This window comes from Ambystoma mexicanum, chromosome 6q (genome assembly GCF_040938575.1).
Source record: "Ambystoma mexicanum isolate Mex_15411 chromosome 6q, UKY_AmexF1_1, whole genome shotgun sequence".
NCBI classification, from domain to species: domain Eukaryota; kingdom Metazoa; phylum Chordata; class Amphibia; order Caudata; family Ambystomatidae; genus Ambystoma; species Ambystoma mexicanum.
In genome coordinates this window covers 1,611,835,083-1,611,848,787 of record NC_090937.1, presented here as the reverse complement: position 1 = coordinate 1,611,848,787, position 13,705 = coordinate 1,611,835,083, and the positions used below count along the sequence as shown (strand labels likewise).

Sequence of the window (13,705 nt, the reverse complement as noted above, 5' to 3'; positions counted from 1 at the left end):
TGGGAGAAACGCCTAAATCTGAGGCACAGCAGTGAATGAAAACGAATCACTAGCTGGCTAGCATGTGTGTGCTACGTTATGTAAGGTAATAAGAGTGGTAGTGCATTACTGTAATAGAGTAACTGCTGTACTCCCCACCTTAAACATCACATTTTCCAACAGTGCAGAGGATCACAGCTTAATCCCGAGGATGGTACCCTCCATAGAGACTTTGCAGACTGTTTACTAGCTACCCGCTACTGTAGGACTAGGAACAAACTGAAGATCAATGGTTCTAAATCAATACAGTCCCGTGAGTGGGGCGCCTTCAGATTTTGGCCCTTTCAACAGTGGCCGGCAGCGTTGGAGATCTTGAATAATTCGGTGCAGCAAGCAAAGAATCTATGAGTTCTACCCACTGACAATCGTTGCATAGTCTTGCACATTGCTTACACTCATTAGTCAGGCTTATTTCTTCTTCTTCAAACCATTCCATTTCCTTCTCAGTCACAGAAAGTGGTTTTCCTTAGGAATCATTAGGCAAAGTAGTGCTTGCCTTCGTCTTCCAAAATCTCTTGTCAATTTACTTCAGCATTTGCGGAACACAGGATCCTTATAATTCTGCTCCTGAATGCTCATTACATCCGGTCCCGCCGCCTTCGCTCCTCCACTCCATGCTGCTCTCTTCCATCCGTTATAATGAGGCTGCCAAGCGAGCAAGCGCTTTCTGTCTTCCTGGGCAGTGGGCAGTGTGTTGCATTCTTCTTCTTCTTCTTCTTCTTCTTCTTCTTCTTTTTCCTCTTCTTCTTCTTCTTCTTCTTCTTCTTCTTCTTTTTCCTCTTCTTCGTCTTCTTCTTCTTCTTCTTCTTCTTCTTCGTCTTCTTCTTCTTCTTCTTCGTCTTCTTCTTCTTCTTCTTCTTCTTCTTCTTCTTCTTCTTTGTCTTCTTCTTCTTATTATTATTATTATTATTATTATTATTAGGGTTAATTATTGAATGTGGGCCTAGCTTGAGGAAGCAAAGTATAATGCTTTCCAATAATAGGGGTAGTAACATGGTGAGAAAGCAGAGAAACAAGGGAGTGAGGAGCTAATAACAGTGGATGGGGAGAGCGGGCAATATGTCAGCAAGTGATCTAGACACAACCAGGGGCGGAAAAAGGTGGTGGATCAGGTCAGCAAGTCCCAGGTACGGTGGGGAGAGTAGGGTGTGTGGATCTAGGTGTTAGGCATAAGCCATTCCTTGAAGAGGAATATCTTGAGCTCCTTCCTGAACTGTAGAAGCTATAGGGTAAGGCTGATGTTGAATGGGGAGGAGGTTCCATAGTGTTGGGTCGTAGACAAAGAAGGCCTGTCTTCTAGTTCTTTCCTTCCTACACTGCCAGAGTTCAAGTCTGCACACGTCCCCATCTTCATCCATCAGAGCCTTTGACATACTTCTTAAATCAGGAAACGTTTGCAAACACTACTTCGTGCCAGTGTGTACTCCCTTGTCCTAATCTCTTTTTATTCGTGTTATAGCGTAATTTTAAGTGCCTAGAAGCCCTTAGGGCAAATGAGTGATATGGAAAAGGGGAAATAAGCGAATGTAACATACTATAACATAAGTATTTCCCTGCAATGTTACCCATACCATAGGTTCCAAGTTAGCACATCAGAAATAGACATGTCCTAAACAAGCCCACGTGACTTGTGACGTTCTCTGCTGTTCCCCCAGCTGAGCTGTTTAACTGTTCGAGTCTCCCAGAATATCAGTGCTCTCCACACTTCCCCGTTACCTCGAGTCCAGCATATTCATGTTCCCTGCCTCAAAACCCCTCACCTATCATCCCAGTGTGATAATAGCATCGACCAACTCCTCTGGAGCCCCTCCTCCTTGTCTCTCTCTGTGTGCATGTGTGTGTAATACACAGAAGCCAAAACTATTGACTTTGGCAATGCGTGTTTTAGTAAGTCATTTTGCACCGAAGCACAAAGTACCTGAGAGGCACGAGCTTGGGAAAGAGCAGACGTGTGGAAGCATAGAGTGTGGAAGAGCAGAGTGCCTCACAGGCACGAGCGGGTGAAGGAGCAGGCGTGTGGAAGCGCAGAGTGCCTCAGAGGCACGAGCTGGGAAAGGAGCAGACGTGTGGAAGCACAGAGTGCCTCAGAGACACGAGCTGGGAAAGGAGCAGACGTGTGGAAGCGCAGAGTGCCTCACAGGCACGAGCAGGTGAAGGAGCAGGCGTGTGGAAGTGCAGAGTGCCTGAGAGGCGCGAGCTGGAGAAGGAGAAGGCGTGTGGAAGTGCAGAGTGCCTGAGAGGCGCGAGGTGGAGAAGGAGCAGGAGTGTGGGGGCGCAGAGTGCCTGAGAGGCGCGAGCTGGAGAAGGAGAAGGCGTGTGGAAGTGCAGAGTGCCTGAGAGGCGCGAGGTGGAGTAGGAGTTGGCGTGTGGAAGTGCAGAGTGCCTGAGAGGCACGAGGTAGAGAAGGAGCAGGCGTGTGGGGGCGCAGAGTGCCTGAGAGGCTCGAGCTTGAGAAGGAGCAGGCGTGTGGAAGCGCAGAGTGCCTGAGCAGTACGAGATGGAGAAGAAGCAGGCGTGTGGAAGTGCAGAGTGCCTGAGAGGCACGAGCTGGAGAAAGAGCAGGCGTGTGGAAGCGCAGAGTGCTTGAGCGGTACGAGATGGAGAAGAAGCAGGCGTGTGGAAGCGCAGAGTGCCTGAGAGGCACGAGCTGGGGAAAGAACAGGCGTGCGGAAGCGCAGAGTGCCTGAGAGGCACGAGCTGGAGAAGGAGCAGGCTTGTGGAAGCGCAGAGTGCCTGAAAGGCGCGAGGTGGAGAAGGAGCAGGTGTGTGGAAGCGCAGAGTGCCTGAGAGGCGCGAGCTGGAGAAGGAGCAGGCGTGTGGAAGCGCAGAGTGCCTGAGAGGCACGAGCTGGGGAAAGAACAGGCGTTTGGAAGCGCAGAGTGCCAGAGAGGAACGAGCTGGAGAAGGAGCAGGCGTGTGGAAGCGCAGAGTCCCTCAGAGGCACGAGCTGGAGAAGGAGCAGGCGTGTGGAAGCGCAGAGTGCCTGAGAGGCACAAGCTGGGGAAAGAACAGGCGTGTGGAAGTGCAGAGTGCCTGAGAGGCACGAGCTGGAGAGCCTGGAGAAGGAGCAGGCATGTGGAAGCGCAGAGTGCCTGAGAGGCACGAGTTGGGGAAAGAACAGGCGTGTGGAAGTGCAGAGTGCCTGAGAGGCACGAGCTGGAGAGCCTGGAGAAGGAGCAGGCATGTGGAAGCGCAGAGTGCCTGAGAGGCACGAGCTGGGGAAAGAACAGGCGTGTGGAAGCGCAGAGTGCCTGAGAGGCACGAGCTGGAGAGCCTGGAGAAGAAGCAGGCATGTGGAAGCGCAGAGTGCCTGAGAGGCACGAGCTGGGGAAAGAACAGGCGTGTGGGAGTGCAGAGTGCCTGAGAGGAACGAGCTGGAGAAGGAGCAGGCGTGTTGAAGTGCAGAGTGCTTGAGCGGTACGAGATGGAGAAGAAGCAGGCGTGTGGAAGTGCAGAGTGCCTGAGAGGCACGAGCTGGAGAAGGAGCAGGCGTGTGGAAGTGCAGAGTGCCTGAGAGGCACGATCTGGAGAAGGAGCAGGCGTGTGAAAGCGTAGAGTCCCTGAGAGGCACGAGCTGGAGAAAGAACAGGGTGTGGAAGCGCAGAGTGCCAGAGAGGCACGAGCTGGAGAAGGAGCAGGCGTGTGGAAGTGCAGAGTGCCTGAGAGGCGCGGGGTGGAGAAGGAGCAAGCGTGTGGAAGTGCAGAGTGCCTGAGAGGCGCGAGGTGGAGAAGGAGCAGGCGTGTGGAAGTGCAGAGTGCCTGAGAGGCGCAAGCTGGAGAAGGAGCAGGCATGTGGAAGCGCAGAGTGCCTGAGAGGCTGAGAGGCACGAGCTTGAGAAGGAGCAGGCGTGTGGAAGGGCAGAGTGCCTCAGAGGCACGAGCTGGAGAAGGAGCAGGCGTGTGGAAGTGCAGAGTGCCTGAGAGGCACGAGCTGGAGAGCCTGGAGAAGGAGCAGGCATGTGGAAACGCAGAGTGCCTAAGAGGCACGAGCTGGAGAAGGAGCAGGCGTGTGGAAGTGCAGAGTGCCTGAGAGGCACGAGCTGGAGAAGGAGCAGGCGTGTGGAAGTGCAGAGTGCCTGAGAGGCGCGAGCTGGAGAAGGAGAAGGCGTGTGGAAGTGCAGAGTGCCTGAGAGGCGCGAGGTGGAGTAGGAGTTGGCGTGTGGAAGTGCAGAGTGCCTGAGAGTCGCGGGGTGGAGAAGGAGCAGGCGTGTGGAAGCGCAGAGTGCCTGAGAGGCGCGAGCTGGAGAAGGAGAAGGCGTGTGGAAGTGCAGAGTGCCTGAGAGGCGCGAGGTGGAGAAGGAGCAGGCGTGTGGAAGTGCAGAGTGCCTGAGAGGCGCGAGCTGGAGAAGGAGAAGGCGTGTGGAAGTGCAGAGTGCCTGAGAGGCGCGAGGTGGAGAAGGAGTTGGCGTGTGGAAGTGCAGAGTGCCTGAGAGGTGCGAGGTGGAGTAGGAGTTGGCGTGTGGAAGTGCAGAGTGCCTGAGAGTCGCGGGGTGGAGAAGGAGCAGGCGTGTGGAAGCGCAGAGTGCCTGAGAGGCGCGAGCTGGAGATGGAACAGGCGTGTGGAAGTGCAGAGTGCCTGAGAGGCGCAAGCTGGAGAAGGAGCAGGCGTGTGGAAGCGCAGAGTGCTTGAGCGGTACGAGATGGAGAAGCAGTCGTGTGGAAGCGCAGAGTGCCTGAGAGGCGCGAGCTGGAGAAGGAGCAGGCGTGTGGAAGTGCAGAGTGCCTGAAAGGCGCGAGCTGGAGAAGGAGCAGGCGTGTGGAAGTGCAGAGTGCCTGAGAGGCAGGAGCTGGAGAGCCTGGAGAAGAAGCAGGCGTGTGGAAGTGCAGAGTGCCTGAGAGGCACGAGCTGGGGAAGGAGCAGGCGTGTGGAAGTGCAGAGTGCCTGAGAGGCTGAGAGGCACGAGCTCGAGAAGGAGCAGGCGTGTGGAAGTGCAGAGTGCCAGAGAGGCGCGAGCTGGGGATGGAGCAGGCGTGTGGAAATGCAGAGTGCCTGAGAGGCACTAGCTGGGGAAGGAGCAAGCGTGTGGAAGCGCAGAGTGCCTGAGAGGCACTAGCTGGGGAAAGAGCAGACGTGTGGAAGCGCAGAGTGCCTCACAGGCACGAGCTGGAGAAGGAGCAGGCGTGTGGAAGCGCAGAGTGCCTCAGAGGCACGAGCTGGAGAAGGAGCAGGCGTGTGGAAGCGCAGAGTGCCTCACAGTCACGAGCTGGACAAGGAGCAGGCGTGTGGAAGTGCAGAGGGCCTGAGAGGCGCGAGCTGGAGAAGGAGCAGGCGTGTGGAAGTGCAGAGGGCCTGAGAGGCGCGAGCTGGAGAAGGAGCAGGCGTGTGGATTAGTAAAATCTTTTAGAACCTTTAATAATTCAGTGGTGTGATTAGAGGCCCATTGGCGTCCGCCATGATGGAGATGAACGCCGCCGTTAGAGGTCCTAATGGCTGTCGGGAGTCTTTAAGTCAGCGTTTCATGAGCATTTCATTTGCAGAGTTCCAGCTCCTGCCTCCCCCTCTCTTGACCAACTTACGATCCCACAATGCCCTTAAATCTGACGATAAAGCTGTGGCTCTAAGTGTGACATGCAGTAATGACTCCACCTTTCATCCAACTGCGACTGATAACATGAAGGCTATTGTGTTTAGTAATATGTCATACCTATTTAGTGTTTAATGTGCAGCGCTGAAAGCGCCGGTTGTTTTAGTATTATAAATCTTAATCTTGTGTCCTTACTCCCTCCACCTTCTCTGCAGAAGGAGCGCGCTGCACATGCGCAGGGTAAGTGATGGTCTTAAAGTCAGCTCGAATGTCCCCTTCTGTCACGACACATAATCCAGCATGATAATGAACTCCATGAGATAAGACTGAAGTGGACTCGAATCATTGTAATTTATTTTCAAACAAGGGTGTTCAAAGGGCAACGCTTCGCTAATTGGTAGCGAAGCTGAACCGCTCGTCTAACTCATAAGAATGCATGGAGTGGTCTTGAGGTGAAATAGTAGAGAGAGTGTTGGGTATGGGGATCCTAGCCTGCACACAGGGTCTGCAATCAAGGTGGTACCCTCCAGCTGACTCCATTGAGTAACTCAGGGAATGAGTGCCAAACTCTCTGGCTTTCAGGGTTTCCTGCACCCTTCCTTGTACATCAGATTGTGTACCTGGGCCATGAGGTCTTTCCACATCTTGCAGGTCGCAAGCCTTTTGTGATGGCCTTTGCTGAGTACCTCGTTGGGTTGCCCACCGGATTCCCTCAGAAACTCTTCCATTTGCGGCAGGAGTGTGAAGTACAGTTCCATGTGCACTCTCAGATTGTACTCGCTGGATTCGGCTCCTTTGTGCACAGGGGTGTCACTCACTGCCCCCTCAACCTTCTCACTGTTATCCCATTTATCTACTACTGAGCTGGATCTGTACTGCCTTGCTGCCACCTCACGGTATCATGCCTCCTCCAGCTGTGGGGTTGACCCCTTCATATCTCAACCTTGCCGTACCCTTCGCCCTGGGCCAAAGGTCCCTCTCCTCCCTCCCTAGACCGGAAGCCTAGTCCTTGTCTCTAGTCTCCCAGTTCTATATGTTTCTGGTATACCCCCTCCAGATCCTCCCTTCTCACCTCCCACGTCTGTTTCCACTGTGCACACGCTCCTGTTGCTCTGGACCTGCCTCTTGTTGCACTTCAACCCCTATTTCTGCTGTGCACCCCTCCTGTTGCTCTGGACTAACCTCTTGCTGTACTTCACCCCATCTTTCTGCTGTGTGCACCTCATCCTGTTCCTTTACACCAACCTCTTGTTGTACTTCAACCTCTAATCTACAGTGCACACCTCCGGTTGGTCCGGACCTACCTCTTGTGGCACTTCAACCCCTATTTCTGCTATGTACCCCTCCTGTTGCTCTATACCAACCTATTGTTGTACTTCACCCCATCGTTCTGCTGAGTGCACCTCATCCTGTTGCTCTGGACTAACCTCTTGTGCTTCACCCCCAGTTTTTGCTGTGCACACCTCCTGTTACTCTTGCCAGGGCTAAAAGGAGAGAATGACCAGGTAGCAGGAGAGCTAGTCAAGAAAGGTGTCCTAGAATCCTAGATTGCAGAGGGCCAGAAGGAGAGGTCAAGAAAGGTGTCCTAGAATCCTAGGTTGCAGAGGGCTAGAAGGAAAGAATGACCAGGTAGCAGGAGACATAGTCAAGAAAGGTGTCCTAGAATCCTAGGTTGCAGAGGGCCAGAAGGAGAGGTCAAGAAAGGTGTCCTAAAATCCTAGGTTGCTGAGGGCTAGAAGGAAAGACTGACCAGGTAGGAGGAAGATAAGTAAACCGATGACTAATAAACCTAGAAACCCCCTATTAACGCACACCCCTTTTAGCTTTGCCCCCTTACTATTACTGAGGTAGAAAGCATCATTAGTAAATTGAAACCTTCTAAATTTCAAGGTGACTCCTGTCCCACCCCTATCATCAAGGAATCTGCCCATGAACTTGCCCCTTTCATCACTGCCTTTATCACCTCCTCATTCCATTCGGGCATTGTTCCCGATAACCTCAAGGACGCTTGGGTCATCCCACTGCTGAAAAATCCCTCGCTGGACCCGAGTATCCCTATTAATTATAGGCCGATTACCACGGTTCCATTCTTACTGAACATTCTGGATAGGGCAGCGTATTTACAGATTCAAAAATACCTAGATAACAACAACCTGCTTGCGACAATCTGGCTTCCGTCCTAGGCATGGGACGGAAACAGCCCTATTAGCTCTGAAAACCCAAATTGGGGACCTAAAAGATAATGGCAAATTAGCCCTACTATTACTCCTCGATCTATCGGCAGCTTTTGATCTTGTCAACCATCAAATCCTCTGTCGCCACTTGAAATCTGCTGTCCACTTTTCCGCAAAAGATACCAAATGGATCAACTCCTTCTTGGATAACAGGCAGATGAGGGTATTCTCACCCACCGCCTCAGCAGAGCCTACTCCGGTGCCTTGTGAGGTACCTCAGGGCTCGTGCACCTCACCAACGCTCTATAAAGTCTTCACTAAACCACTGTTTGATTTACTTGATTATCTGGGTGTCACTTGCACCAACTATGCTGATGACACCCAGATACTCATCCCAGTCACAGGTGACTACATAGTGGACACAAAAGCCTTGAATGACATCTACCAAGTCATCCAAGCCTGGATGGCCCAGCATGAGCTCTGTCTTAACAATGATAAGACAGAGCTCCTCATCCTGGGCTCCCAACAACGACTGAATAGACTCGACCCTGCCTTCAAAACCTTCAACATTGATGGTAATTCTATTAAAGTCTCCTCCGACACCAAAACACTAGGAATCTACCTCGATTCCACTCTATCACTTAATAGACAAACTAACACAGTTGTCTCGGCATCCTCCTACACATGTAAGCTCATCACAGCATGCCGTTCCTTTCTTACCACACAGAACTGCACTATCCTGGCCAGGACACTGGTTATGTCCAAATTAGACTACTGCAATGCCTTATATCTAGGGACTAGCCAACGTAACCTGAACAAACTACAGGTTACTCAAAATAACGCCATTAGAGCTGCCCTCAACATCACTAGATCTTCACACATCGCTGAGACAAGGAGAAGCTTACATTGGCTCTCAGTAACACAAATAATTTCCCTTAAATCTCTTACCCTCACACATAAATGTTTAAACAACCAGGAGCACTGCCCTGGGATCTAACTTTAGGAGGGCTAGAAGGAGAGAATGACCAGGTAGCAGGAGACCTAGTCAAGACAGGTTTCCTGGAATCCTAGGTTGCAGAGGGCTAGAAGGAAAGAATGACCAGGTAGCATGAGACCTAGTCAAGAAAGGTGTCCTAGGTTGCAGAGGGCTAGAAGGAAAGAGGTAGGAGGAACCCTAGATAAAAGGGCTGTGCTGAAGTCCAAGGTTAGAGATGGTTAGAAGGTGAGAATAACCCCAAAGCAGGAGGCATAGCCAAGAGCACTGCCCTGGGATCTAACTTTAGGAGGTCTAGAAGGAAAGAACGACCAGCTAGAAGGAGACCTAGTCAAGAAAGGTGTCCTAGAATTCTAGGTTGCAGAGGGCCAGAATGAGAGGTCAAGAAAGGTGTCCTAGAATCCTAGGTTGCAGAGGGCTAGAAGGAAAGAATGACCAGGTAGCAGGAGACCTAGTCAAGAAAGGTGTCCTAGAATCCTAGGTTGCAGAGGGCCAGAAAGAGAGGTCAAGAAAGGTGTCCTAGAATCCTAGGGTGCAGAGGGCTAGAAGGAAAGAATGACCAGGTAGCAGGAGACCTAGTCAAGAAAGGTGTCCTAGAATCCTAGGTTGCAGAGGGCCAGAAGGAGAGGTCAAGAAAGGTGTCCTAGAGTCCTAGGTTGCAGAGGGCTAGAAGGAAAGAATGACCAGGTAGCAGGAGACCTAGTCAGGAAAAGGGCTCCTGGAATCCTAAGTTGCAGAGGGCCAGAAGGAGAGGTCAAGAAAGGTGTCCTAGAATCCTAGGTTGCAGAGGGCTAGAAGGAAAGAATGACCAGGTAGCAGGAGACCTAGTCAAGAAAGGTGTCCTAGAATCCTAGGTTGCAGAGGGCCAGAAGGAGAGGTCAAGAAAGGTGTCCTAGAATCCTAGGTTGCAGAGGGCTAGAAGGAAAGAATGATAAAAGGGCTGTCCTGAAGTCCAAGGTTAGAGATGGTTAGAATGTGAGAATAATCCCAAAGGAGGAGGCATAGCCAAGAGCACTGCCCTGGGATCTAACTTTAGGAGGTCTAGAAGGAAAGAATGACCAGCTAGAAGGAGACCAAGTCAAGAAAGGTGTCCTAGAATCCTGGAGGATATAGATTTCTTCAGGATGGGTGAGATGACGGCCATCTTGAAGCAGGCTAGCTAGATCATATGCCAAGCGAAGAGAGACAGGCACGCAGGGTTTCAGCTGGAGGATATAGATTTCTTCAGGATGGGTGAGATGACGGCCATCTTGAAGCAGGCTAGCTAGATCATATGCCAAGTAAAGAGAGACAGGCACGCAGGATTTCAGCTGGAGGATATAGATTTCTTCAGGATGGGTGAGATGACAGCCATCTTGAAGCAGGCTAGCTAGATCATATGCCAAGCGATTGTTAAAAGTGTAAGAAGGAGATGTGTGAACTGTGCAGGGGCACCGGTTCCTTCACTGTCTGCCATGTAAATGCGTGCCTGAGATCTGAGAAAGTCTTGGCGGCTCAGAGAATGGTTCCTGTTCAGCAGTTGTGTGGTATTCATGTTGCATTTGGGATTTAAAATGTCTTTTTATTGTCACCCCTTCCATTTTGTCTTGCATTTTCGTATTTAAATATCTGGCTCGTGTCTCCTCCATCGTTCCTTTCTCTTATTTCAACTCCTGAGGAATGTAAATGTCTCTATAATGACCCCCCTCACGGCTTCCTTGTATTTATACCATGAAGCGCTGCATTGTATGTCTCCCTTCCAGTGCAAACCGTGCAATGATATCTAAGATCTCCTCTGAAACATCTGTAACATGTCACCCTTTGCCAGGTGAATAGCTCAGGTGCAACAACCTTGGAACCTGGATGATGTCATGTGACCTGGGCTAAACATTCTGCTCTAGCTGACTAAGCCCTTCGCCCTACCGAGATCAATACATTGAGTACCATGTGTGGGTAATAATGGTGACACCAGTTATTGCAGTGCTTGGAAAGCTGAAGAATACAGTATGCAATGCTATATAAATAAACACATTATTGTCATCATATCGCTTAGATGTAACCACCATGACTGCTATGATACTCAGCTATTTTGATCATGGGTGCAGTTTTTATCCCGGGAGGATAGCTCACTTGCAACGTGCTCGCCTTGGACGCAAGATGAAACGACATAGGTTCGATCCCCGGGTCTGCGCTTAGAAACCTCTGGGTATTAAGTGTGCTATAAATAACCTATCATAGAATGTGTGCAGTTGCCCGGCAACAATCATGACCCTTTCTGCTGACAAAGTTGTCACATCATTGCATTGCATTTTATTTCATTGTTTTTATAGAACACGTCTAATACCATACCTGAGTTTGGTTACCAAGCGCGGATCCGGGATTTGAACCTCTCTTGCTCTGTGCGGTCTTGCTTCCAAGACCGGCGCTTGCCCCTGTGCTATCCTCTGTTCATTGTAATAAAAGATGCTACGGTCATTTCACTGAACACTTTAAGTATTTTGGATAGCACACACCTGAGACCCCAAAAGGCCGCCTTAGGCCAGTGGTGAGCTTCTTCATGTTGGTCTCCCTGAGATCCATTCGGCCCACGCGCACAATCTGGCAAACCAGGTAGATCTTCTCCCGATTCAGATCTTTGCTTCCGAGATCCTGAAATAAACCAGATGGAATTAGAGAGGATTAAGAAATGGAACATAAGAGAAGAGACAAGTGAGAGGGAATGGGAAGAGTGAAGGGTGAGCAATCAGAGAAGGAGGCAGGAGAAAATAGAATGTGAAGGGTACACCGTACACCGCAGAGCGGCTTGATGAGACGAGGGGAGAGTGAGTCAGGAGAAGAATGGCTGGAGAATGCAAGAGAATGTTAAAATGCAGAGGGTGAGATTCGGTGGGAAAACATGCATGCTGAAATAGGAGGAAGGGAGCATGCAGGGAGAGCTGAGCGCCACAGATCCACAGCTAAGCGACAGGGTTTCCGCAAGCTTTCGCTGGCTCCACCAAGTGATAGCAAACACGGATTAGTCATGTTCAACTCATAGCGGTGAGCAGAGTGGATTGGAGCCATATCATTACACTGTCTTCGGGCATGTGAAGGCAAGTAAATTATGTGCAGGTTAGTAGACTTTCATAGGACTACTAGTACCATTAAGGGCCCAGAAATCGATATGCACTCAGCCGGGGTCCTTCAAGGGGAGAGATGGAGCAGCTTCAGACTGGCCGAGCGGGTGACTGGTCCTGATGTTGTAGTCCCTCCACTCTTAGGTATACGCCAGATAATGGGTTATCCGCTTGCCTCTTCGGTGGGATCCAGCTACTGAGGAACTTCATGATAGAAGATATTCGGATGTTTCCAGCCATTAGCTATGATATGCAGTGGTGCAGTGACTTTCCAGCCATTCGCTATGATCTGCAGTGGTGCAGTGACTTTCCAGCCATTCGCTATGATCTGCAGTGGTGCAGTGACTTTCCAGCCATTCGCTATGATCTGCAGTGGCGCAGTGACTTTCCAGCCATTCGCTATGATCTGCAGTGGTGCAGTGACTTTCCAGCCATTAGCTATGATCTGCAGTGGTGCAGTGCCAACACTGTTGGCAATGGTTATCTACAGTTAGTATGGCAGAAAGGCACTGGAAATATATTGTATAGCTGTGGGCATGCAGTGCTATGGCTGTGAAGCGGTGCAATGTGCCTTGCAGCAGTTACAGTGCAGGTATGCTGCGGGCATTTCAGGATCCGGATCTTTATCTATTTATTTATCTATTTCCCACTTTATGTCTTCTCACCTCGACCAGCCTCGCATTCTCTCTGATATCTATGCTCCTGCCATGGCCCCACCTCTTTTTCTAGGGTCTGAGCAGGAGCAAGCAGTAAGACTTTAATGAGAGCAGGGGGTCCTTGAGACTTGAGATGCAGCAGTGCCCGATGGACCGATGGGAAGGGGTGCCGGTTCCCAGGTTCCCACCGGTCGGCGGGAGTTTAATTGTCTGCAATCATTGGAAGAGCCTCTTTGACAGATGGATCTTGTCAAGATGTGGTCAGGCAGAGCTCCCACAAGGTCCGTGTTTGTTTGGCTGTGTCTTCCCATAGGGTCTCCACTCTCAGCTTTCTTAGCAACACATGGATGACGTTTCTCCAGAACACTCAGCTCACAATCGAGAGGAGTTCCTCCATTAAAACAGTTGGCAGGAAGCTAATAATGTGGGGTCACACTATCAAACTGGGGTCACACTGCCAAACTGCCTCTGTCATCTTTGGAATCCATACACTTCAAATAGCTGCTCAGATGTGGTTCCTGAACTGCTGTCTTCACTCTTTTGAGGCAGGCAGAGTTCATGGCCATTATGGGCACATCCATGCCAAATCCACTCGCCGGGGAACAAAGGATAGACATTGGACTCAGTACTACCTTTAATATTAATAAGAAACGTGGCTTCATGGCAACGTTGTTAGGTCCTTTCCTCGAGTTTTTCCCGTGTGTTTCCTGGTGTTTGGAACTGACCGCTGATCACTGCTCCACAGCGGTGCTGCGGTTGTGACCAGGCTACGGCTTGGCTGACAGAGAGTTGGGTCAATACAGAGACGGAGACGCTCCCAAGCAAGTCTGTCCCCGTTTTGTGCTGCGTATGACCGCAGTGAGTACATACTGTACCCTGCAGGATAGCTGCACCGTAAGGTGGGAGGTGAGGAGGGGGTCATCACCCTACTCGCTTTAAACCTTGCTGGCCCTGAAGCACCACATCAGACCGGCAAGCCACCTGCATCTGAAAGTCCCGGCAAACATAGAGGTGGTAGCCGCCAAAATACCAGTTCCCCTTCTTCCCTTAGCCCCCCAGCCCTTTGACATTTTACATGGTGAGTTAATTGTGAGTGCTGTTTTGTTGCTTGGAAGATAGAGGGGTGAGTGTGTGCAAAGGTCTCTGCCTTTATCATGTCCTACGCGAATAACCTGGAAACAAAAATGCTGAAATCCCCATTGCAAGGTGGGGGGTTAAAGTT

At 50.9% G+C, this 13,705-nt stretch overlaps 1 protein-coding gene across 1 annotated transcript in view; it reads right to left on the bottom strand.

Moving 5' to 3' along the window:
- Window positions 1-13,705, bottom strand: part of LOC138516908 (dedicator of cytokinesis protein 2-like) — a 2,920,848-nt gene that overhangs the window by 2,578,443 nt on the left and 328,700 nt on the right. The window contains exon 10 of the mRNA XM_069632364.1: window positions 11,225-11,360. Within this exon, the coding sequence (XP_069488465.1) occupies window positions 11,225-11,360 (136 nt within the window). The remainder of the gene's footprint in view (window positions 1-11,224; window positions 11,361-13,705) is intronic.